At 39.6% G+C, this 22,988-nt stretch overlaps 1 protein-coding gene across 4 annotated transcripts in view; it reads right to left on the reverse strand.

Annotated features, from left to right (window-relative positions):
• The window catches only part of LOC117423186 (netrin-1-like), a 76,220-nt gene extending 54,179 nt beyond the window's left edge, over positions 1–22,041 (reverse strand). The window contains exons 1-2 of one of the 4 annotated variants that reach the window (XM_034038680.3): positions 21,917–22,041; positions 13,395–14,458 (exon numbers count right to left, since the gene is read on the reverse strand). In XM_034038680.3, the coding sequence (XP_033894571.1) occupies positions 13,395–14,409 (1,015 nt within the window). In that variant the 5' untranslated portion in view covers positions 14,410–14,458; positions 21,917–22,041. Of the gene's footprint in view, positions 1–13,394; positions 14,459–14,874; positions 15,405–15,785; positions 16,037–20,915; positions 21,062–21,916 lie in introns of those variants that run through there. The other 3 variants (XM_034038679.3, XM_058989764.1, XM_034038678.3) reach the window with 3 other exon arrangements.
• Between the last annotated feature and the right edge of the window lie 947 nt (positions 22,042–22,988).

Raw genomic sequence — 22,988 nt, forward strand, 5'->3', positions numbered from 1 at the left:
AACGGACCTCTGAGACTATCACAGTGCAGGTGCATTTATATGGAGACTTGATTACACACAGGTGGATTCTATTTATCATCATTAGTCATTTAGGTCAACATTGGATCATTCAGAGATCCTCACTGAACTTCTGGAGAGAGTTTGCTGCACTGAAAGTAAAGGGGCTGAATAATTTTGCACGCCCAATTTTTCAGTTTTTTATTTGTTAAAAAAGTTTGAAATATCCAATAAATTTCGTTCCACTTCATGATTGTGTCCCACTTGTTGTTGATTCTTCACAAAAAATTACAGTTTCATATCTTTATGTTTGAAGCCTGAAATGTGGCAAAAGGTCGCAAAGTTCAAGGGGGCCGAATACTTTCGCAAGGCACTGTATATGAGACACCCTACACACAACATATTAACTCATTATGACTCACAAAAACAGATCAACTGCTATTACTGTAACAAAGCAGTGTTGTTTTTTTCAGCTTTCGTGTTGTGCTGCATGTTCGATGCATGGGATGACTCCTGCACACAATAAGAGACTGGAATTTGAACAAACCTTAACCTGTATGCAAGATGCTTGGTTCGGAGATAGAGATCCTGAATCTCCCTCTCCTGGTTTATTAGCTAATTGAATGATCTCTCCTTTAATTATCTTAACTCTGGGGTCACTTCCTTACACTTATTTCCAGTGATGCCAAAGGGTAAAACTATTTCCTGTACATATTTTTTTTTAAACCCCAATGAAAAGAAAATATTTAGGTTGTTTCTGATTATCTCTTCCCCCTTCATACAATTCAAACAAAAATATCAATAAAAAATAAGCCTTAGACTAGGGATATGCAGAAAGTCACTACTCATACTAATAATTGTCTTCAAGAATATCCACCGGCTGATAGTCAATAAATCCATTCATTGATGTGTTGATTGCAACTCAAGAAAAGCTGTCCTCCCTCAGCGTTTACAATGGAGTACCAATCAATGGCAATTAACTTCTGCATCGGGGCTCTGATGTTTCTACTGCCGTACAGAGGCCGTAAACTGACAATGAAAAGTCAGTACGACAGTAAAAATGTCAATGGATGGATTTATTGAATATCTGCTGATTAAATACTTGGTAAACACAATAAGGAGAACGAGTAATACGTTTCTGCACACCCCTACTTTACACCTTGACTCAAATCTGTTTCTATTTGCCCAAGAAGTCCATGAAATATCAAGAACTGAAGATGCTTTTCTTACCCCCTCAGTTTCAGAAGTGTAGGACTTATTTGCATGGCAGCATATTTCATGAGAGGTTCCAGAGCAGCACAGGTGAGCTCAGAACAGTGACCCAGACGCGCTCTCACTTCACTGTAGACCTCTATAAATATTTTTATTACAATGTTCTGGCTTGCCACTGCAGCGTAACCCACAATCTTGTTTATATGAGCTTCAGGATGTCAATTATTGTACCTGAGTCATTCATGAAATTCCCCCACCCAAACCAAATCTACAGACAGCACAGCAAGATTCTGTAAACATCCTTTGGCAGTGGGCTTAAGCAAGTACCAACATGGTTTCAAATCTCTTTTCAAAACGGCACTGGGGTTTGACATCTGTCCTCTAAATCACTGCAGGAAGAGCGAAAAAAATATAACAAGTGCTCCGACTTTTCTGTTCCGTGCCACATCATGGATCGTTCTTGCTGTGTTACCTGTTTGACAATGTAGGCAATAATCCTTACACTATCAGTGCACTAGAGAGGCCATTTTGAAAAGAGCTTTGAAACATACTTTAAAGTTATAAGTGTAAAAAGTTGTCAGGATGTTAATGAAAATAATTACAGGTACGTTATTTAAACAGTTGTAGCAACACCTGGGGACGTGGAATGCTATATTCTTCAGAACCCCGCTACTCATTCGTTAAATAAACATTTTACAAAAGTTACATTATAAGAGAGGGTAAAAAAAAAAAAAACTCAAAGCAAGGGCTTGATATTTGATCAAGAACAGAATTGGAATGAAAAGCATATTTACAGCCACATGATTCCTATTAAGACAATTGACTAAACATCCTTCCCTACAGCACGCTGCCTTGTACAACATTGCAATCGGGAGATTTTAAACAAGCCTGGAATACAGTAAAGCATTATTTTAAGGGGTTAGATCTTACAGGGAGTAGGAGCTTGGAGGTTTACTAATAGAGAGCTTTTCAATAAGCTCAAAGGGAGAATATACAGGACATTTAATTGCTACCTGGTTAGTGTGGCAACTTCGTTCTGTTACCATTGAAAAGTCATATGCTGAGCCTGAATGTGCATCAGTAAGACTAAGCATGATGGCAGATTTAGGGCTGACCAGCCTTTCTGGTGCCATATCAGGGCAGCCTCTGCTTGAGGTGTGGCTCTGCAGTGTAAGGAGGTGGGTGCAGTCAGTGTGGATCTGCAGTGTAAGGAGGTGGGTGCAGTCAGTGTGGATCTGCAGGGTGGGTGCAGTCAGTGTGGATCTGCAGTGTAAGCGGGTGGGTGCAGTCAGTGTGGATCTGCAGTGTAAGGAGGTGGGTGCAGTCAGTGTGGATCTGCAGTGTAAGGAGGTGGGTGCAGTCAGTGTGGATCTGCAGTGTAAGGAGGTGGGTGCAGTCAGTGTGGATCTGCAGTGTGGGTGCAGTTAGTGTGGATCTGCAGTGTAAGGAGGTGGGTGCAGTCAGTGTGGATCTGCAGTGTAAGCGGGTGGGTGCAGTCAGTGTGGATCTGCAGTGTAAGGAGGTGGGTGCAGTCAGTGTGGATCTGCAGTGTAAGGAGGTGGGTGCAGTCAGTGTGGATCTGCAGTGTAAGGAGGTGGGTGCAGTCAGTGTGGATCTGCAGTGTAAGGAGGTGGGTGCAGTCAGTGTGGATCTGCAGGGTGGGTGCAGTCAGTGTGGATCTGCAGTGTAAGCGGGTGGGTGCAGTCAGTGTGGATCTGCAGTGTAAGGAGGTGGGTGCAGTCAGTGTGGATCTGCAGTGTGGGTGCAGTTAGTGTGGATCTGCAGTGTAAGGAGGTGGGTGCAGTCAGTGTGGATCTGCAGTGTAAGCGGGTGGGTGCAGTCAGTGTGGATCTGCAGTGTAAGGAGGTGGGTGCAGTCAGTGTGGATCTGCAGTGTAAGGAGGTGGGTGCAGTCAGTGTGGATCTGCAGTGTAAGGAGGTGGGTGCAGTCAGTGTGGATCTGCAGTGTAAGGAGGTGGGTGCAGTCAGTGTGGATCTGCAGTGTAAGGAGGTGGGTGCAGTCAGTGTGGATCTGCAGTGTAAGGAGGTGGGTGCAGTCAGTGTGGATCTGCAGTGTAAGGAGGTGGGTGCAGACAGTGTGGATCTGCAGTGTAAGGAGGTGGGTGCAGTCAGTGTGGATCTGCAGTGTAAGGAGGTGGGTGCAGTCAGTGTGGATCTGCAGTGTAAGGAGGTGGGTGCAGTCAGTGTGGATCTGCAGTGTTCAAGTAAGGCATTTAGGTTAAAGTGCTGGGCAATATGGGGTAGTGGAAATGTGCCCTTGCTCAGACACAAACTCTACCACCAACTACTGGGTAACTAGTCACAGCTCATTGGCAGTCAAATTAATAAGCACAAACTTAAGAACATATTTTTAAAGCAAAAATAAAATAATAATAATAATAATAATAATAATAATAATAATAATAATAATAATAATAATTTTGGTTAAATCAGGAAACCTGGGAATCACTACCCATCATGGCTTCAGCACTTATGCAAAAACAGTGACTTCATAATTTAGCACATTCTCCGCATGGTACAAGATCACGACTAAACAAGATACAGATGGCCCCCGCAGTTTCAATCTGGCTGATCTTGGCAGCCTTCTTTTTACATTTTCTGCAGAACCGCTTTTAATCAGTGTGGGCACCCCACTGGGAACCGGATACCCCTGTACCGAATCTTCCACGGCATCCTTCAGTGCGAATCGAAGATCTGAGCCTTCTCAAAATCCGATGGTACGGGCGATTTCAGTTTCACTGTTATCAGTTTGGTTTCAGCTTAGCGGATTACTTCAGCTAAATCAAAGCTTTACTCGGGTTTATTTAGTTTTGAAAATTAATGTCCTAAGCCTGGCAGTTATAAAAACCAAACCGGTCCCCACCCTATTTCCCACCCCATCCAACTACCACAGTGTTTTCAAAGTAATATTTTCCTTTCGTAAAAGCTGAAGTATCGATTAAGTATCCTCCCCATGTGCCGTCTCAGGAATTTTCATACAAACCTCACAACTCAGTTTATAAAATATACCTTTTTTCCCCAGGTTTCGCAATCCCACGCAACAGCGACGCAACGGGGTCAAGCTATCTGAGGAACGCTGTTTTAATGGAAACATACATTTAACTTTAGTGATTGCTAGGATCAATTCTGAACTCTGAAATCTACATTTTAAAACATGCACAGGAAACAGAGACATCTTTTACAGGCGTTCCAGATTTCCTTGAGAAATATTCCTACAAAGCTGTCTAACAAAAACAATACATTCTCTGAAGAGATGCACATCCAGACTTATTAAACTTATTTGCGAAACAGAAATAAAACTAATCCAAGTATTTCGGCAATTCCAAATATTAATTCAGTTATTAGTTTTCTATCATTAAAGGCTGTATTTTTCCTTTCATAAAAACAGTGCAAAAATTGCTCTAACATACAGTTTCAATCTGTCTGCAAGGAGGGTTTAATATACATGCACTGTACACAGTTAGCGATTCGTGTACTGCATGACCACTTATGGGTTTTATTGTAAGCCCAGATTTAAGACACAGCCTGATACATGCATTCTTGAACACGGTAGGCAAACTAATTGTGTTCGACAGGTAGTTGACACTTTTTAAAACAACGGACCTCAACTACCTCATTGTTAAAGGACTGTCAACAGTTCAGGCAATGTTTACAAAATAAGTTAAAGGAACTGATAAGTAAGCGCGGTGTGCATAGCTGCTGTGCCTGCTCAGCCCTTTCTGTCTGGATGCATGTTTGTGCCTGTGTTTGTACTGCTGATTCTGGGGGATTGCACGGTGCAAAGTGCAATACTTTCTGTCGGTCAGCCCCCTGTAATGTTTCTCCTTTTTTTTTCAGGCGAGACACTTTGTACTGCCTTTGAAGAGGAGCGTTTCCCTTAATTACCGCTTTTGTAATAATGTTACAACACTTAAACATTAACCAGACCGAACTCGTGTCATTGGGTAGTATAGCAGGCCACCTTAATTTGCCAAAATGGAAAGGAAATAAATATCAAAACAGCCGCTGGCACTGGCAAGCATGCCTGCTAGAGCCATGCCAAAAGTGCTGTGTGTAAAGCCAAGTCTCCTAGAATGAAAGACAGTAACGCAGTCCATGGCTTGGGTGAGAGCTGGAACTCACACTGTTGTTTATCTGCTATTATTTAAAATGAACAAAACCGAGAAACAACCTTTTATTGTAAAGATTCCAAGTAGATGGTTTGCTTCAATCCTAACTCCTTGACATTTGTCCAAAGTATTCATTTTGTGTTGTTTCAATCCTAGCACACTTATAGAAGGCTGACAGGACTTTGTGACTATAGTACATCTTAAAAGCACACAGCCCTGCCTGGATTGACCACCTCTATGCCACGGAGGTCCACGCAATTCTGTCCATTTTGGACAAAACTCCATTCAATTATTTCACAGAGGCTCCTAAAAGGTTCCTAACCAGCCATACATACTCAGGTCTGGAAAGCATGAGGTTAAAGTCCTTATATACAATTATCAGTACATTGAGGCAACCTGTATTCAGGGGGTGGAAGGGTTTACAGTACAAAACACATTTCTCTTCCAGTACCACCTTCTTGCATACCATACGAGGCACAGCCCTAAGCAAATGAATTAATGCTGTCAATGAATGTTAAGAAATACTGCCCTAAACCAACCAAGAGTAATCCAGCTACGCATTTAACTTTTTAAAGCAAATCAGCAGATCTGTTGAAACCAGCCAGATAAATAGCACTGTGGTTAGCGGAGATGCCTTCGGATTGGGGGGGATCCGTGGTGGAATCCGTAGTTACACTATTCAATTAAAAAGGCAAACAGAAAGCTTGGTTATACAATCAAAAGTGTAGAGCACAAATCGAAGGAGGTTATGATGAGGTTGTATGTTGCTCTGGTGAGACTACACTTAGAATTTGGCGTTCATTTCTGGTCCCGGTAATACAAAGTGTCCTTGGAGATTTTTACACTGAGAGTGGGGAGGGTTCGGAATGGATTACCAATATATTGTTGATGGTGAATCACTGGGATCCTTTATGACTTGAATTAGGAATCGGTTAGCTTCATCAGCAAGGACCTGCTCACAAGGACTTGGACCCCAAGCAGAGTCTGCAAGCAACTCACTGCTAAGACACAGCTCCATTACACAGATCTGAAACAGACAAAGACCACACCAAAGGAGATGGGAAGAATCGCAGCCAGAGATTAAGAGAAACTCTTTCCTCGCTGTCAAAAAATCAGCCTAGAGCAAATTAAACCGGCTGACAGCGGTGAGTCTCAATAGCTGGCTTGCCATCAACACCCATTTGCGGTAAATATTTTGGAAGTTTAGGGTAAACCATTCTTTTAGAACTCTTATGCATCTGCACCCTTTGGTATCAGTACAATTTAAACAGTATAGGTTCATAGCTCCATAGGCTGCTATCAGCCAGAAAGTCAAAGGTTTGATGCAGTAAACCTACCTACTCTATCTACCAAGGCAAGGTAAACAGAAAAACAAAACAGTTATGGCATTAACAGCGCTTACATTTGAATTGAATCCAGGCTTGTAAAGAAATGCAAGAGTCCTTGGTTCAGTCAAAGTAATCCTTTAATTTTGGTTGCTCTATAGTAAATGTTATCATTTTGTAGCTAATCGATGTTGTACTTTTGACCACAAGAAAAGCTTGACTCAGGTGACCTTTAAAAAGGAAATTGCACTGAGCCCTCTGTGAACTGCAGGCGTGTGGAGATGAAGCTGCAGAGTGAGGATTTCTACACATCTGTTTGATCTGGAACCCAGTGTCACAATGCACACACCTAGCCTTGCAGTTTCCCTTTGCTGTTAACCTTTATCATCCAAAAAGCAAACACAGCCTTGCAAAGATCAAAAGAGTAACCTGACTTTATAGGGCAATTTCATTTTATATCGTTTTTGTTGAAATAAAATTCACTGCAATCAAAGAATGGCAACTGTTCTCCGTCTTAATGAACTTGGTGGCAACAGTCCTATTTCAAATCATTCTAAAGGCTATAAAAAAAATGTATAATTGTATTTTACAATGTAGAGCAATGACCTCACTGCTCTTGCTTTGACACTTGAAACTCCTCATTGTTAAGCCTCCCTTGCTTTTCAGCACAGGCCTTGAAAGCAGGCTCAAGCAATCTTTCCTAATCGAATTGAATGGAGAACCAACCTCATCTCTTAAGCGTGGTTTCATTGCATTAGCAGGCTCAGGTCTGTCTGTCCAGATCAATATAATATACCTGCCTGGATGCCTATTTTATTTAGTAATGGGATATGTGGCTTCTTGGAAATGCAATGCCTAATCAACAAAGTGCACTTAAAGAGGATGCCTTGAATTCAAAACATGGGTATTGTGTTTTGTTGTGCCTTGCTGAAAGCAATGTTTACTGCACAGTTTATTCATTGTATGGTCTGTCTTTTACCAGATCATTTGACCTCAGCAGCAGTGCAATGCATGCAGTGTTTAAATAGCATTGTACTGCAAGAGGCTGTTTCCCCACTGATTTGCATGTACTGTATTTGCCTCTGTACATTAACTGGTAGAACAGTATTTTTAGACCAACCACCTTTATTGCCACTGTCAAACACTTTGGCACACTTCCACAGATCCTTTATAGTTCATTACTATTTTAAAAAATACACTCTCTGGACAGCTTGCATAAGAGTTAGTTGTAACACATTATTAAAGAATTGCAGATGCAGAGTCAACCCCAATCTGGAGATCAAACCCACAAATGGCCACCCCCATCTGGTTATCCATGTTATCTTAATAATAAACATTCGGCTAGTGAAGCACGCAACTATCTGTCTGCGAGGCTATTTCGAAAAACACGTTTAACTAATGCACGGAAGAACTTTGGGTGGAGAGAATTTAAGGGGAGTTTAAACAAAAGCAGTTTGCCCTTCCTTTGGACAAGCTGTGACTGGGATTAGAGCTGGTTTAGGGTCACAGACAGTCGCCCACATACCCTATCCAAATCAAACTCCTCTAGCGTGCCTGTGATCCGCAGCACAATCCAAAAAGCAATCCCTCCCCCCGTCTGCCTTCACTCTGAACGGTGGCAGGGAACTCTTTATTCCAGTGTTTGAAAAGCTTGCTTTTGCAGAGCAGAGTGTCCCTTTATTTTGGTACCTTGTCTGATGACACTGCACACAAAACAAGAGAAAGAATGTGTTGCAAAAGGCCACCGCGCTGACAGCAAGATGGATGCAACAAGTGACAGTCTTTTGTTTAAAAAAAAAAAAAACACACACACACATGCATTCCAGGCAACTAGGATAATGAGCTATGGATACCCTTAAAACTGCTAAACCTTTTCACATAACATGGCTATTAAAAAAAATATCTGTCTCATGACATATTCAAGACAGGCAAACATGATTGAAAAAGTAGCGGATCTTAATAGAACCTGTAGCACTGTGATGGTTATAAAGGGGATTAAATAAGATACCATCAGAGATAACCACCAGCAGGGTTAACAGAGTGAAATGGCAGCTGTACTGAGTTCCACCGCTGTCCCTTATATTGTTCACTGTGGTAATTCTGTACTGTCATTTTGCAGTCCTTTATGCTTTAACCATGCTTATACTATGCATTTACTGTCATGTACTTTGCCTTACCACATAGATATAGACAGAAAATATCATATATAGGGTGCTATACAACACAACTGATATCCACTCCACTTGAGACCTAAGCAACTACCCACGAGTGGTTTTACCATGAGTGGGTGAAAAACAGCTTGTTTCTTACACAGCACCCTATCTATAGTATTATAACATGCCGCTAAATCAGAATAAGAATAATTTAGCTACAACTATAATTTACTCATGTTAATGTGACATCATTTCCAACCAATACAAGTCTGATACAAACTACACGATAACAATTCCAGGTGTCTATCAGATCAATATCAGAACTACAATGTATAAGGCTGTATGAAGAATCATAGGGTTACCCAAAAAATAAAAGAGCGCTGAATGATTGTTACATTTCTAGTGTCTAAAAACTGCCTGCCGTTTTTCAGTGTGTCTGGGAGGTATTTTAAAGCTTCATTTAAGTATTAACCCAAGAAGATTTCAATGCCTCAGGGTTTTTCTCGGACACACATGAGCTGCTCAAGCTGAAATCTTTCCAGCAGGCTTTTTTATTTTTTAAATACAGTCAGCTAGGTGTCAAGATACAATAAATACACCATGAAGGACTGTCAGATGATATGGGATATTTTTAGGGTCTATAAATAACCATTCAAAAAATAATAATAACAATAATTTCTCCTGTCACTCATTATAAGCTTTAAAAAGAGCTTCCCCCAATGTTTTCATAGGAAAAAAATAAAGAAAATATTGATACACAGGATTTCAAGTTTCAATAATCCCATTGTGAATGTTTCTTGGTGGAAGGTTTTAAAAGCATAGAATTAATAACGTGCTCTCGCTCCAGTCTCTCCTGTTACTGAGGGAGATCCTGTTTATTTAAGGGATGCAACAAATTCCACGGTAAAGGGGTCTGTTATTATCAAAACGTTTGTTTGGAATGGCCTTGCTGCCTTGCCTTCACCAGAAAGACACCTCCGAAAATAACCTCACCGAAAGGACAGTCAGCAGAGGATGGATGAGGTAGGGTGGAGTCAGGGGGCATCCACTGTATTACCCTTATACAAGCTTCCCATAATAAAAGGACAGTCAGCAGAGGATGAATGAGGTAGGGTGGAGTCAGGGGGCATCCACTGTATTACCCTTATACAAGCTTCCCATAATAAAAGTACAGCAAAGTGTCAGAAGAAGGCTGCACACTAACATAGCCTGTCAAATAATGTGTTTACTGCCTGGTTTTGATAAACAGCTATAGCTGCATTTAGTTTAATATAGAGTTTGGGTAAATTCCAAAGTGATAATCTAAACATCCATTTGGACGCCCTCCTAGTCTTCATGCCTAATGAAGGTGGGTCACTCACACCTGGCTTGTGCAAGAAACCTCCATGAGAGATAAGAGTCCTTATGCAGCATATAGGCCTAACATTGTTCATTTACATAAGCGTTATTGATACGCACACAAACGCGTATGTGGAGTTAGACAAGAGCGAATAAAACAGCAATTGTGGGTTTCTTTTACACAACCACCACATCAAAAGGGGCTAAAACCACAGCGCACATCACCACCAAGGCTGGACGAGCGACGACCTTCAAAAATTGTCCCGAGGACCCAACCAGAAAGGCGTCTGGCGATAAAGCAGAATTATCAGCGTCTTTATTTGACGCTTGCAGATAAGTTCTGAGTGGCAACATTGTTTTTTTTTTTTGTTTTTTTTTTTTTAAAGCCCCTGTGCTCTCTGTAGAAGACTAGCTTTCTTTCTTTACCCACCTGTTTGCATTGATCCAGGTTGCTGCTTGCGTGTTCGGTTTTTTCTTTTATCAGCGTGCCAATCGCAACTCGCTACAGAAAAACACCTGCCGCAACAAATCTAAACAGACCCTGACACCTCCACAGATTATATCTTATCTCGCAGCCGCTGTTGCAACATCTCCTCTGTATTATTGTAGTAGTGTTGTATAATGTGTTTCACTTGTGTAAATACACTGCTTTATGTGCCGCTAACACCAGGGCCTGCATTTGACTGTTTCAATAACATCCTTCGTTTTCATATCTCCCTTACTACTTGTAACCCTGAATATTACAGGAATGTGCGTGCGGTATTGCTTTTATTTTCTAGCACCCACACAAAAAAATAAAAAAAAAATAAAAAGACAAAACATTTTAAAATCTCAGGTAATATGGGATATTTTGAAAATTACAACAGCATATTCAAATTGAATCCTGTTTTTCTGCATGTAGCTAGTTGAGTGTCAAGCTGTCATATACCTTCCAGCATCACACAGACTACGACTGACCACGTTCATTTTTATTATCTACGCGTCTCCCTTCAGTTCATATGTCTAAAACATGAATACACCGAGGCAGAACTGTTTATTGCTTGATTGACTGACGGATTGATTGATCGATTTCTGCGAGCATGATAGTACAGGTTTTGTGTTCAGAATCTACACCAGCTGCCCTAAAGATGTATCATGCTGAAAAAGTCTTGTCCCTGTGGTCTTTTCTGTTCGGTTTCTGAAAAGCTTAATTTCGCGTAAATGACCCGTTTGGATCTGATAGGACCCTATATATACACAGCCTGCCTAGTGTTGCCAAGCATGGCCCTTACAGCCGTGCGTAAACACTACTGAAGAATTTGGTGATATGTCCTATTAAAATGGATAAGAGACACAAAGCATGTAATACATGTAATAATCAGTTCCAATATTTAATCTCAGCGAGTCCTCCCATAGGCCCGGCTTATGTGAACTTTGCGAACTTTGACAAGTGCAGGAACCACAGTTAATTCATTTGGATGCTTGCGATTTAGCAGCCCTGTACTCTCTCTCTCAGTTTACCACCGGTGGTCTCCTTACGGTTCATTTGGTGTTTTTCCTATTAAAATGCCTCTATATTATGCAGTTGATTTATAACTTCATAAATCAGTTTGAGGGAAATACAATTGCTATCCGATAGTGAGTACACAAAAAACCAATTTCCAAAAGGAAATCCATTGTGTTCCTAAAATAAATCATTTCAAGTTTACTGTCTGCAAGGCTCCATAAAAGCACAAAACTGTAAATGATTAGACAGCAGACTGCGGTTTTGAAAATACACTCTGTCGATTTTGATTTTGATGAATAAAGCTGACGTTTAGGGCAGCGCTCGAAGTCGTGTGAATCTATCAGTGTAGCAGCTGCGGGTCTCTCGATCATGCAGAACAAAATAACAGCTATGCATTTCTCGTTCTTTAAACGAAGTCTTCTTTACCAAACAGCATGACAAAAACACTATTGAATTACAAACTGAAATCAATTCAAAGAGACTAGTTTGAATAATTCAAAAAAAGTGTCATTCTTTCCTGGAATAAAACTGTTGTCATTTTTAGAGCGGAGGACTTCACATTGAAAGCAGCTGAATATTTATTTATTTATTTTCGAATTAAGTATGGCATTTTAATTATTTAAAGCTGAAACTACATTCTCCATGTTTTAAAACGCCAAAAAACTTTGAAGATCTGCGTTGTTAATGAATGAGTTTTGCTCACCGATCTACTAGACAACTTAAGAAATGAAAAACGATGTTCCTGAAAGATATTAATTCTGATAAGCTAATTGATTATATATATAATTGAGCGATCCGTACTGTTAAGGCTACACCGTTACATAGCTACTTTTCAGTGAATTATAAAGATTTAAAAAGTTGCATGGCACCTCTGCATTTAGATGCATACTTCCACAATTCGATTACAAATGCAGATCTTTACAGGGCCCTTTAGTGTGACATATTGAGGGTAAAAAACGAGGATCATTAAAATAATTCTGTGTTAAAAAGGCTGTGACTAATGTGTAATGTGTTATGGCATATGCACTGTAACCTTTTAAAATGTAATGATTTGTATACAGCCACAAAACCCTGGGATCTAAAAACTCTAATGCACTTGACAAAAGCTACCCGCCCCCTATTGGCTTGATCCCGCAAGGAATTATTTAATTGGGTGTAAAAACAACACATGATATGGCGGGGGATCTGGTGGGCTTGCGGGTTCCACGCTGTCCATATTAGTTGCATGTGTCAAAATGGCAAAACATTTTAGTCAGATTCAGAACTCTACACGTTCTATAGAACAGTACAGAAGTTCTATACAGATCCTTCTTACTTTCTCTGGTACCCGTATTTAGTTTGAGTTCTATAAAGAAACACAATAGAACAATAAGGGTTCAATAAGTAGATTTTTCATATTAGGAACGCCTGATTGGAAGCTTTGGAACCCCCTAAATATGCTACTAATGGTTCTATAGAACGACCAGTTCTCTTTTCTGTCATACACCCAGATTACAACATAAGATAACATTGCACTGTAGATTCCTACATCGCCAATAAGCGATTATAGGTTAGTATTTTTGGTCTCATATATACTAGTACAAACCAAGACACATTTGTAGCATATGTCAAATGTGTATCAACATACCCTATCCGTGTGAATAACCGAATTAGAAATCATATCAGAATTTGCCATTATGATAGTAAAATAAACATTAAAAGTTCTGAAATACATATATATATATATATATATATATATATTATATTGAACTTACCCACACATTCATTTGCCTCTCTGGCTGTTGCGCGTTGCCACGGTCTGTCATAGTGGAATGGTTTGCACCGGTCACACTCCGGCCCCGCAGTATTGTGCTTGCACTCGCAAACCAAATCATCATCCCTGTTCTTGACGCACCTGGAAGCGTGGCCACTGCACTTGCAGCGCCCTCCGACCTGTAGGTCTGACACCGCGTAAAAATACGAGTCCCGAGCCAGCTCCGAATCGTCCTCGTTCTCGTCCCCAAAAGTGTGCAGGCGGCTGAATGCCACCTTGATGTCAGTGGCGGTCACCCAGTCCTGAAGAACGGGCGAATTGTCAAAGTCGTGAGCCGAGGGTCTACCATCCAGGGTGCTGAAGGCAATAAGTCCCCCGGAGAGCGGATGCATGTCGGTGTGCGAGTCGGTGCAGATCGCCTCCTGTTCGTTTTGCTTGGTGATTGCCGCTTTGCTGGGCTTGTTGTACATCTTCCTGCACTGCGTCGAGTAGAACTGGAACGGGACCCACGATTTGCCGTAGTCCATAGACTTGTAGATGGCCATGGATTCGGGTCTGGGCGAGCAAAACTGCAGACTCACGTAGGTGACCTCGAATTTTTTGCCCAGGGACAGAGTCAAGGTGACATTCTGCGGGTACTGGAGGTAATTTTCGGACTGCCAGCAGGTGAGGTTGTGCGGGTTGTTCAGATCTGTCAGGTAGGCTGGCGGGTGAGTCTTTTTGGGGTCTCCGGCGTCGCACATGTGACAGTTCCTGGACTTCTCCTCTGCTTTCTCCGGCACCGCGCAGTACCGCGCCGGCGGCTTGCCACAGGTGCTGGAGACCCGCACCTCCTTGCCGAACGCGGAGTTGACAAAGTCAGGGATGCATCTTCTTGGGTTGCCGTTCTCATCGTAACACGGGTCCGGCGGGGAGGTCTGAGCAGCAAACATGCTCATCCCATAACCGCCAGTAACGTCTTCCACCAACAAGGACAGAGCCACAACAGTGACCAAAGCCCCCCAAAACTTTAGCATTGTAGTCCTTGGGCGTGTGTGTCTTTGCGCTGAAATTAACAGCTGTTACCTATAGGGGGGAAGAGTCAAATAAAACATGCTTTATACTTTTAAAAGATACTTTATAACAGCAGATACGTGTTATTAATCTGATACTAGAATAAAACACATGCTTTGAAAATAAAAAGTAAAAAGTGACAATGGACTATAAGAACGGTATAAAAGAAATAAAAGCGGTGACACCGCCATACTTTGTGTAGTAAAGTATCGATAGTTTCCACCACTGTTACCAAAGAGCATCACTGAAAGAGAAATGAACCGTAGAACGGTCATGTAAACTTCTTAATGATAACTTCCTCAAGCCTTTCCCACAGGACGCTCTTATCACATAAAAAAAAAAAAAACACTGGCACACACACACACAATCCAGACACACACACAAACACACACTTAAATTCAAATGCAAAATGAGTTAAACATTCTTACGAGGTATTGGAACTCCTCATAGGACTCTGTACAACAGCCCAACACAGCAGAAAAGTAATTCAAACTAAGCTAAGAAATAAATAAATATATCTATATTTAAAAAAAAAAAAAAAAAACCGTGGTGATGTTTCTTGTTTTCGCTGGGATGGCACACGTCGAATTACATTTATATATATATGAATAATATTATAATTGTGTTTTGTTTCAATAAACCCAGATGTGTACAATCCCGAAGTTGGTGTCTCCTAGCGCCTCGCTGCCTCTCTGGTGTGCCTGCTGCTCTCCGTGTCTCTCTATAGAAAGTGAAGGACGAGCCCAGCTTCCAGTGAGCTTGAGGTCATCTTGAGGAGTGACATTCTTAACACGCAGCAAGGAGCAAACAACGACATCCACTGGCTGTTCGTCAATAGAGAGGGCAGGCATTCGATTCACACAAGCAAACAGATTTATATATACTGGCACAGCTCAGCGAACAGCTTCTTCACCCAAATGCAATGCATTTTACATTTGTCTCAGTCCTCATTAACGAAAGAGCTGCTTATTTTACTTTATATTGCTTCATGCATTTCATATGCATTTTAGGGTGCAGATTTGTGTTCGCATGCATAATAAGGAGAGGACAATATTTTTCCAAGGAAAAAAATCTTCCTTGGAAATTTGATCAGTTTTCGCCTCAAAAACGAGTCACTTTCGCCAAGCAAGAGAGCAGTTTAGTCAGATGCCGTGTTGTTAAGAACAGATATTTTTGTTTGTTTTTTGGTTTATCAACTGCACGCAGCTTATGTTATGTAAATAATAATAATAATAATAATAATAATAATAATAATAATAATAATAATAATAATAATAATAATAAACTATAATAGTAATAATAGTATGAATTATAATTGGAAATGTTGGTTAGATATTACCTTTGTTCTCTTTGGTTCTGATTGTATTGCGATACGTGTGTGAAAAGTCCTTGTCTACGTAGACTGATGGTTTGCCAACATATAGAGATTTTAGTTTAATTAATATACTTTGTAGCGGATGCCATTGGATTTTTACCCTCGTCTGGTTAACATTCAAACTGCGCTGGCTGTACACAGATCACATACTGAATTCATTATTTCAATAGCACATGTTTGGCGTAATTCTGATTGGAACGTGGGAGATCTAAGCACATTTCTGCTAGTGAAGTGCTGATTGAATTTAATTTAGTTTGGGAACGCCTGTGTTAGACCTCGTTAATAAGTAGCAGTGTCGCCAGGCGTGTGTGTTATTCAAGCAACGAGTTATAAATCAATTCCTGACACACCCGGCTCTCGCCGCTCTCAGTACCACTTTCACTAAACCACAAATCCATTCTTCAATTGACACAAATGTGCATTTTTTTCAAATGGGCTTTTTTCCCCCTCTCACACATTTCAGTAACAACGCAGGCAGTCGTGTCAAGTGTTTGAACTAACCTGATTATTTAATTGTCACAGTACAACTGGGAACGATTTAATGATATAACCTATAGCCAATTAGCACGTTTTGTTTTTTAGCAATGCGCGCAAATTGACAATTGAGTAGTGAGTCAATATTAGCAGCCGCGATACCTTTCATTCAGCTTTAAGTGTCAGAGTTTGCGTGGAAATTTTAATATCAAAGTGATTTGAATAGTCTATGTACGCCTGTTGATATTGTTTGGACCCCCCAGATCATTCTGTGCAGAATCTGACCAAGTTAGCCAATGGGTGAATCTGCGCAGAATGATCTCCGTGAACGAGGTGGGGTGGGGTGGGGCACATGCCACTGCATTGTGACGAGGTAAAAAAAAAAAAAGCTTTCAACCAGTCAGGTGCAAGTTCTTTGTGGTTGGTAAATATAAGGTTTCAAAATTATCCAGTTTTTTACAGGATGCTTAATTTCCTCGGCAAATGATAATGTTGCAAATACATTGAAGCTAAATTATTACAAATCAATCATTTTTTTAAATGCATTTTATAATCAAATGCCACTCTACAAACCCATGCGGAAAAAAAAGTTATAATAATTGCATGTGTTTTATTTTTTCTTATGTCATTGCAGAACGATCCTAAAGAACCCACGTTTCTTTAATGTGTCGAGGATTATACAACATACAGCACTGACTGACTGCTGATTGATATAACCCAGTTGGGTTGCACGCGCAATCTTGAAGGGTGTGGAGTGCACATTCTGCATTCGAAAAAGAGGAGGCACGCCGACACGACTTCCAGTTCTGATACATCCTGTAATAAAACAAGCCATCACTTTCACTCATCCTGTCTCACACACTTCAGCAGTGTAGCCGTGTCCCTCTTTGGTTAGCATATAGCCAGGAGATACTGATGGGTTACTATGAGTTTAACACGTGTTATGACAGCTCTGGTCGTGAAAATGATTTTTTTTCCATCATCTCAAAAGCACACATACCTCCCTCACTTATAGCATTGCAGATTGAAAAACGAAACTGTAACTAAGGAGCGCCTTGTGAAGGTAATGAGTTCCTTCATTAGACGGGGCAGTTGTATTTTGCAACTAAAGTGCCCTCTGGCCAGATTGATCATTCCAATTGTGACTCAATAAGCGTCGGGTTTAGGCGCTTTGCAACATGCCTTCTTTGCAAACAACAACGACGTGACACAGCCGACCCCAATAGCCACATACTCGGAAATGGGCGCTATGCAAATGTATTTATCTGAATGCCTCTGGAGCAGGCAAAATAAATGGTCTGTTGTAAATTGAATTAGAGCTTGATTAATCAACCCAGCGGGATGCCTTTGGCACTGCACCCGCTCTCCCCGCAGGCCAGCCCGGCTTCTGCAGCCCCGATCACCCTCGCTGCCCCCCTCTGCTACCTTCCTTGACAGCGTGTAGTGATGGCGGTTTTGTTAACTTCACCGTGAAACACCGTGAAACAGCCCCTAAATCCTTCTCCAAATGTTTTTTTTTCAAAACTCCGTCCTCTTTAATGCAATTAAACTGAGGGGGCGACGTTCGATGACTACTAGTAACACCACGTTAATGTCTTTAACTTTGTTAAACGTTTTGTTTTTTTTTAGTTCAATTTATATAACATGCATTGCCACAAATATCGTTTCCAGTTATACATGGACCCAACACAATAAACTGCTTGTTATTATTAATTCTAATAACAGTAACATTTGACAGTATCCATATGAATCAGACAATGTTGGTATCGGCAGACAATGGGGTGTGAATAGTGTGTGTGTGTGCGTGTGCGTGTGTGTGTGTGTATGTGTGTGTGTGCATGTGTGTGTGTGTGTGTGTCTGTGTGTGTGTGTGTGTGTGTGAGTGTGCGTGTGCGTGTGTGTGTATGTGTGTGTGTGTGTGTGTATGTGTGTATGTGTGTGTGTCTGTGTGTCTGTGTGTATGTGTGTGTGCGTGTGTGCGTGCGTGCGTGTGTGTATGTGTGCGTGTGCGTGTGCGTGTGTGTGTGTGTGTGTTAGCATGCTTGTTTATTCTTCTGTTATTGAAAGGGGTCCGGTTTTCACATCATCTGGCTACTCTCAGATCTCTACAGAAATGGGATGAACCAGACTGACCTTTCTGGGGGTTTGTTTAGGGACAGAACAATGTTTGTCTTGTCCAAACACCCTGAATAACTTCAATAGTCCATGCACAGGCTCACAATCAACTTATGCAAATAACTGCACAATTAGCATTAGAGAGTAAACGAGTAAAAGAGAAATCTGCAAGGCAGAAGGATATTAATTCACTTGGTTCATAATCGGGAGCGAAACCTAAAAGTAAAGTAAGTGAGATACGTTTCTGTGCACGTGTTATAAATTTAGACTCTTATACATGTTCCTTTTGGCGCACATTTGCTTATTTTTTGATAGCGATATTTAGAATGATAGTGATTTCAACAAGGCTTTGAATTGTATTTGCAATGCAGTCTTTTATATGTCCATACACATTATTATTATTAATAGTATTAGTATTATTTATTATTGTTTTTACACTGCATACAACATAAACCGATCACTCCCAATCAAACGCATTACTCCAAGTGGCATGTAGATTAATGACCGCGAAATGCATAGGCCTACACTTAATTGTATCAACCACAATAAACCTTCGCCTACTTATATAGGATATGATTGTTAATATGGCCATCGCAAAATAATTTGTACCAACGTACACATCATCTTATCATTCATGTTACAAAATGCAATTCGTAATTTGCTTTACCATTTAAAGAATCATTAGTTTACAATAGCAAGGTCCAGTTTTGAAAAGCGAATCATACTTTATATTTATGTTATTGAGAGCCAAGTTTTCCAATTATTGAGCATAACTGGCGACTACACACACACACACACACACACACACACACACACACACACACACACACACGACGAAATGCTAAACAGTTTAGAGGCAGTTGTCAAAACAGAATTGATTTGCCTAATGCTTTCCATCGCGTCAAACACGGCATGCATGCAACAAACGTTTACTGCCTATGCCTTGAAAGAGTTTCATATGTATGTATTCATGTCCTGATTAAACCAAAACTACTGCTTTGAAGTGACTGTTATATCTGGGACGAATAACACTGCACTCATCGTGGCTCACAAATGATTTGCTTATGTCACTGTTTTAGGAAAATCGAAACCAATTTAACAGTAATTTACAGAACTTCACAGAAATTAATTTAGGACATACGGGTTTGCAGGATATGCGTTTTATTGTATTTTTTTTTTTTGCTGTAGGTCTGATTCTGAGTTTCAAATCCTAATTTAGTTATCTTTCTAAATTAAGGGCAAAATTGTATGCCTTTATATATCAGAAACTATTATAGTTTAGTGCTGCATCAAGCACACTGTCAAGCAGCGAGGAAGGGTGTTCAACATGGTACAGACTTGTAAAACATTGTATTTGCTCATATACGTTTTGTGTGTGTGTGTGTGTGTGTGTGTGTGTGTTGAATTTGTAGGTTTTGTTTTGTGGAACTACCCAAATTAAATGCACATTTCATATATTTGACAGTGATTTCTCAATTATTTTGTAGTCTGTATACTGAATGAGTTTAAAAAACAAATCTTTTTAGTTTCTTGCAAGAATGCATATGTTCCACGTGTTCTGGGGCTAAAATCGCTTATAAATCCATTCTGATAGAAATGCTAACTGTTATGCAAAATACTAGACACGGGGGTTTAACATAACTATAAACCCATACTTTATGCAAAGGCCCGGCATCCAACCTGAAGTACTGGAATGCCATGATATATGGGGTATGCCATAAATAAAACCAGATCAAAAAGGAACTATAATCTATCAACATTAATATTAAGAACTGTACACGATTTCATTTAGTTTGCAACACATCATAATACTAATAATACTAATACTACAACTACTACTACTACTACTACTACTACTAATAATAATAATAATAATAATAATAATAATAATAATAATAATAATAATAATAATTATGCATTTGATTTTTTATATGCCATAGGCTAAGAAATTGATATATATATATATATATATATATATATATATATATATATATATATATATATATATATATATATAGTTAGATATTTAAAACATTGTTTAAAATTGCACTAGTTCCTTCAGACGAATCTTTGTTTTGTTTGTGTTAACAAAATGGGGCGTGTAATAATCAAAGTATTTATTGCAGTTTTATCAATGTAAATGTATTTTAAACGTCTCTTCGGAGAGTGACAGGTGGATCGAACTGCGGATCTTTATTTTGAACTGAATATTTTTTTTTTTATTATTTGTTTTGTTTTTTTGTTTTTACACCAGTTTGTTAGCATAAAATAAATACATAATACAAATGTACCACATCATATACCTACAGCCTAGTTTGACAATTTGCACACTATAACTAAGTAAGATTACTTGATCACTTTATATACTGTTTAGAGTCCTGTCTGGGAAAGGTTTGCATCCTTCATATTTCCTGCAGAATTTTTCAAAGCGGAAAAGGCTCTCATATAGCGGTGGGAGATTTTGTGCCTGCATGTTTGATACAGATGCAAAATAATTTCACTTACGCGTTTTCTCACCGTGCTGACTTCGCATGGAAATCGACCCCCACCCCATCCAGTAAAGAAACGTTTTATTTCTGGCTAAAGCAATTGTATGTTGTATGGAAATCCCAGAACACCCAATTGAAATAATCAGGCGCGATTGACAGCTCTTTTGAATAGTAACCGAATGCCGAGTCCTTCGTAGGCTTTTCTCCCCGTTTCTGTTAAGATTAGACTGGTGAGATGAATGCAGGCATTATACAGCCCAGTTGCTATTCTGAAATGCCAAATGAATTACCAAGGATTGATTCAGGTCAAAAAGAAAAAAAGAAAAGATGAGAGAGAGAGAGAGAGAGAGAGAGAGAGAGAGAGAGAGAGAGAGAGGTTAAGGTGTGAAAATATAAATCATAACAACTTTTGTTTGCAAATTCAGTTGCACAATAATAACAATATATATCAGCATTGATTTTAACAGAACTGTTAACTAGGTGTGCATTGTGCAAATTTAAAGCTGCTCTATATTGTATTGGCTAGATTTCTTTATTCGTTTATTATTATTTTTTTAGCAACACACTAATAGACTATACGGTTTTTTTTATACAAAGTAAAGATGTAAAGGGTAGTCTATATTTCGTCTTCAAATAAAAAATATATATCGAATTGTTTAAACAGGACGACACACTACGTCAGTACAATTATAAGCTTCCTCCTGAATTTAACAAATTAATTTTTACCAGCGTGTCTGGTTTATTTATTTATGTATTCCTGTATGTATTTATTTATCTCAAAGTATTTCATTTCAAAACACGGACACAACAGAAACCAATACCTCTGTTAATAATAATAATAATAATAATAATAATAATAATAATAATAATAATAATAATAATAATAATAATAATACATATTTGTTAATCATTTTATTAAAAAATAGTACATCTTTAATGGTGTCATTAACCAAGTAGTCAGCTGTCTGAGAACACTGCAGCACAGAAGGTTCACATGGTGTGTAAATAATGCCTTACCTCTTAAGTGAGACCTGTAACTGAAGAGACAGCAAAGCGAATTCCGTTAGACCTCTAAGACACTTTCTAAATGCAGAAGGGGTATCGAGTCACGTCCCCTTTAAGACGCCCTTCTAAACTCCAACCCCTTTTTCTCGCACCTTCAAAGGCTGAGCCCTGTGGTGGGGGGACAGTGCAAAAAGAATTTCAAGAAGTACGAATTTTATTAGTCGGTGGACAAAAACTAATAACGTGCGTGTGTGTGTGTGTGTGTGTGTGTGTGTGTGTGTGTGTGTGTGCCTGCACCTTGCCCTTAAAGGGACACTGGCGTTGAATAGTGTGGATTTCATGGTTCTCTGAACGCCACTATGCTAAATCAGAGAAAATGCACACTTCCAAACAAACAAACAAACAAACAAACAAGCAAGACATGTAGAGAGAGTACAAAGACAGAAAATACCAGGGTAACACACATGAATCAAATTACAATAGGCCTATTGAGACATTTATGAAAAACAATATTGGTCAAAAAGGGGATGCTGAGATAAATATATTTTATATTCAGTCATTTGTTTTATTTGATGTTCTTTTTTAATACTACTACTAATAATATTAATAATAATAATAATAATAATAATAATAATAATAATAATAATAATATAGTTACCCAACGCCATTATCCAGCAGCAGTCATTGATCACGCTCTACTGTGTGTAACATAGTCGTTTAGAAATTTGCGGTACTTTGGGATATTTTGGTAACTTTGGGGTACTTTGTGGTAACTATGAGTGTAATTTGTGGTAATTTGCGGTACTTTGTGGTAATTTGCAGTACGTTGTGGTAACTTTGTGGTAATTTACGGTACTTTGTGGTAATTATAGGGGTACTTTGTGGTACTTTGTGGTACTTTGTGGTACTTTGTGGTAACTTGCGGTACTTTGTGGTAATTATAGGGGTACTTTGTGGTACTTGGTGGTGACATTGTGGTACTTTGGGGTAATTTGCGGTACTTTGTGGTAATTTACGTTACTTTGTGGTACTTGGCGGTAACTTTGTGGTACTTTGTGGTAATTAGTAGTTGACCGTTCATTCC

This window comes from Acipenser ruthenus, chromosome 17, assembly GCF_902713425.1.
Source record: "Acipenser ruthenus chromosome 17, fAciRut3.2 maternal haplotype, whole genome shotgun sequence".
NCBI lineage: Eukaryota > Metazoa > Chordata > Actinopteri > Acipenseriformes > Acipenseridae > Acipenser > Acipenser ruthenus.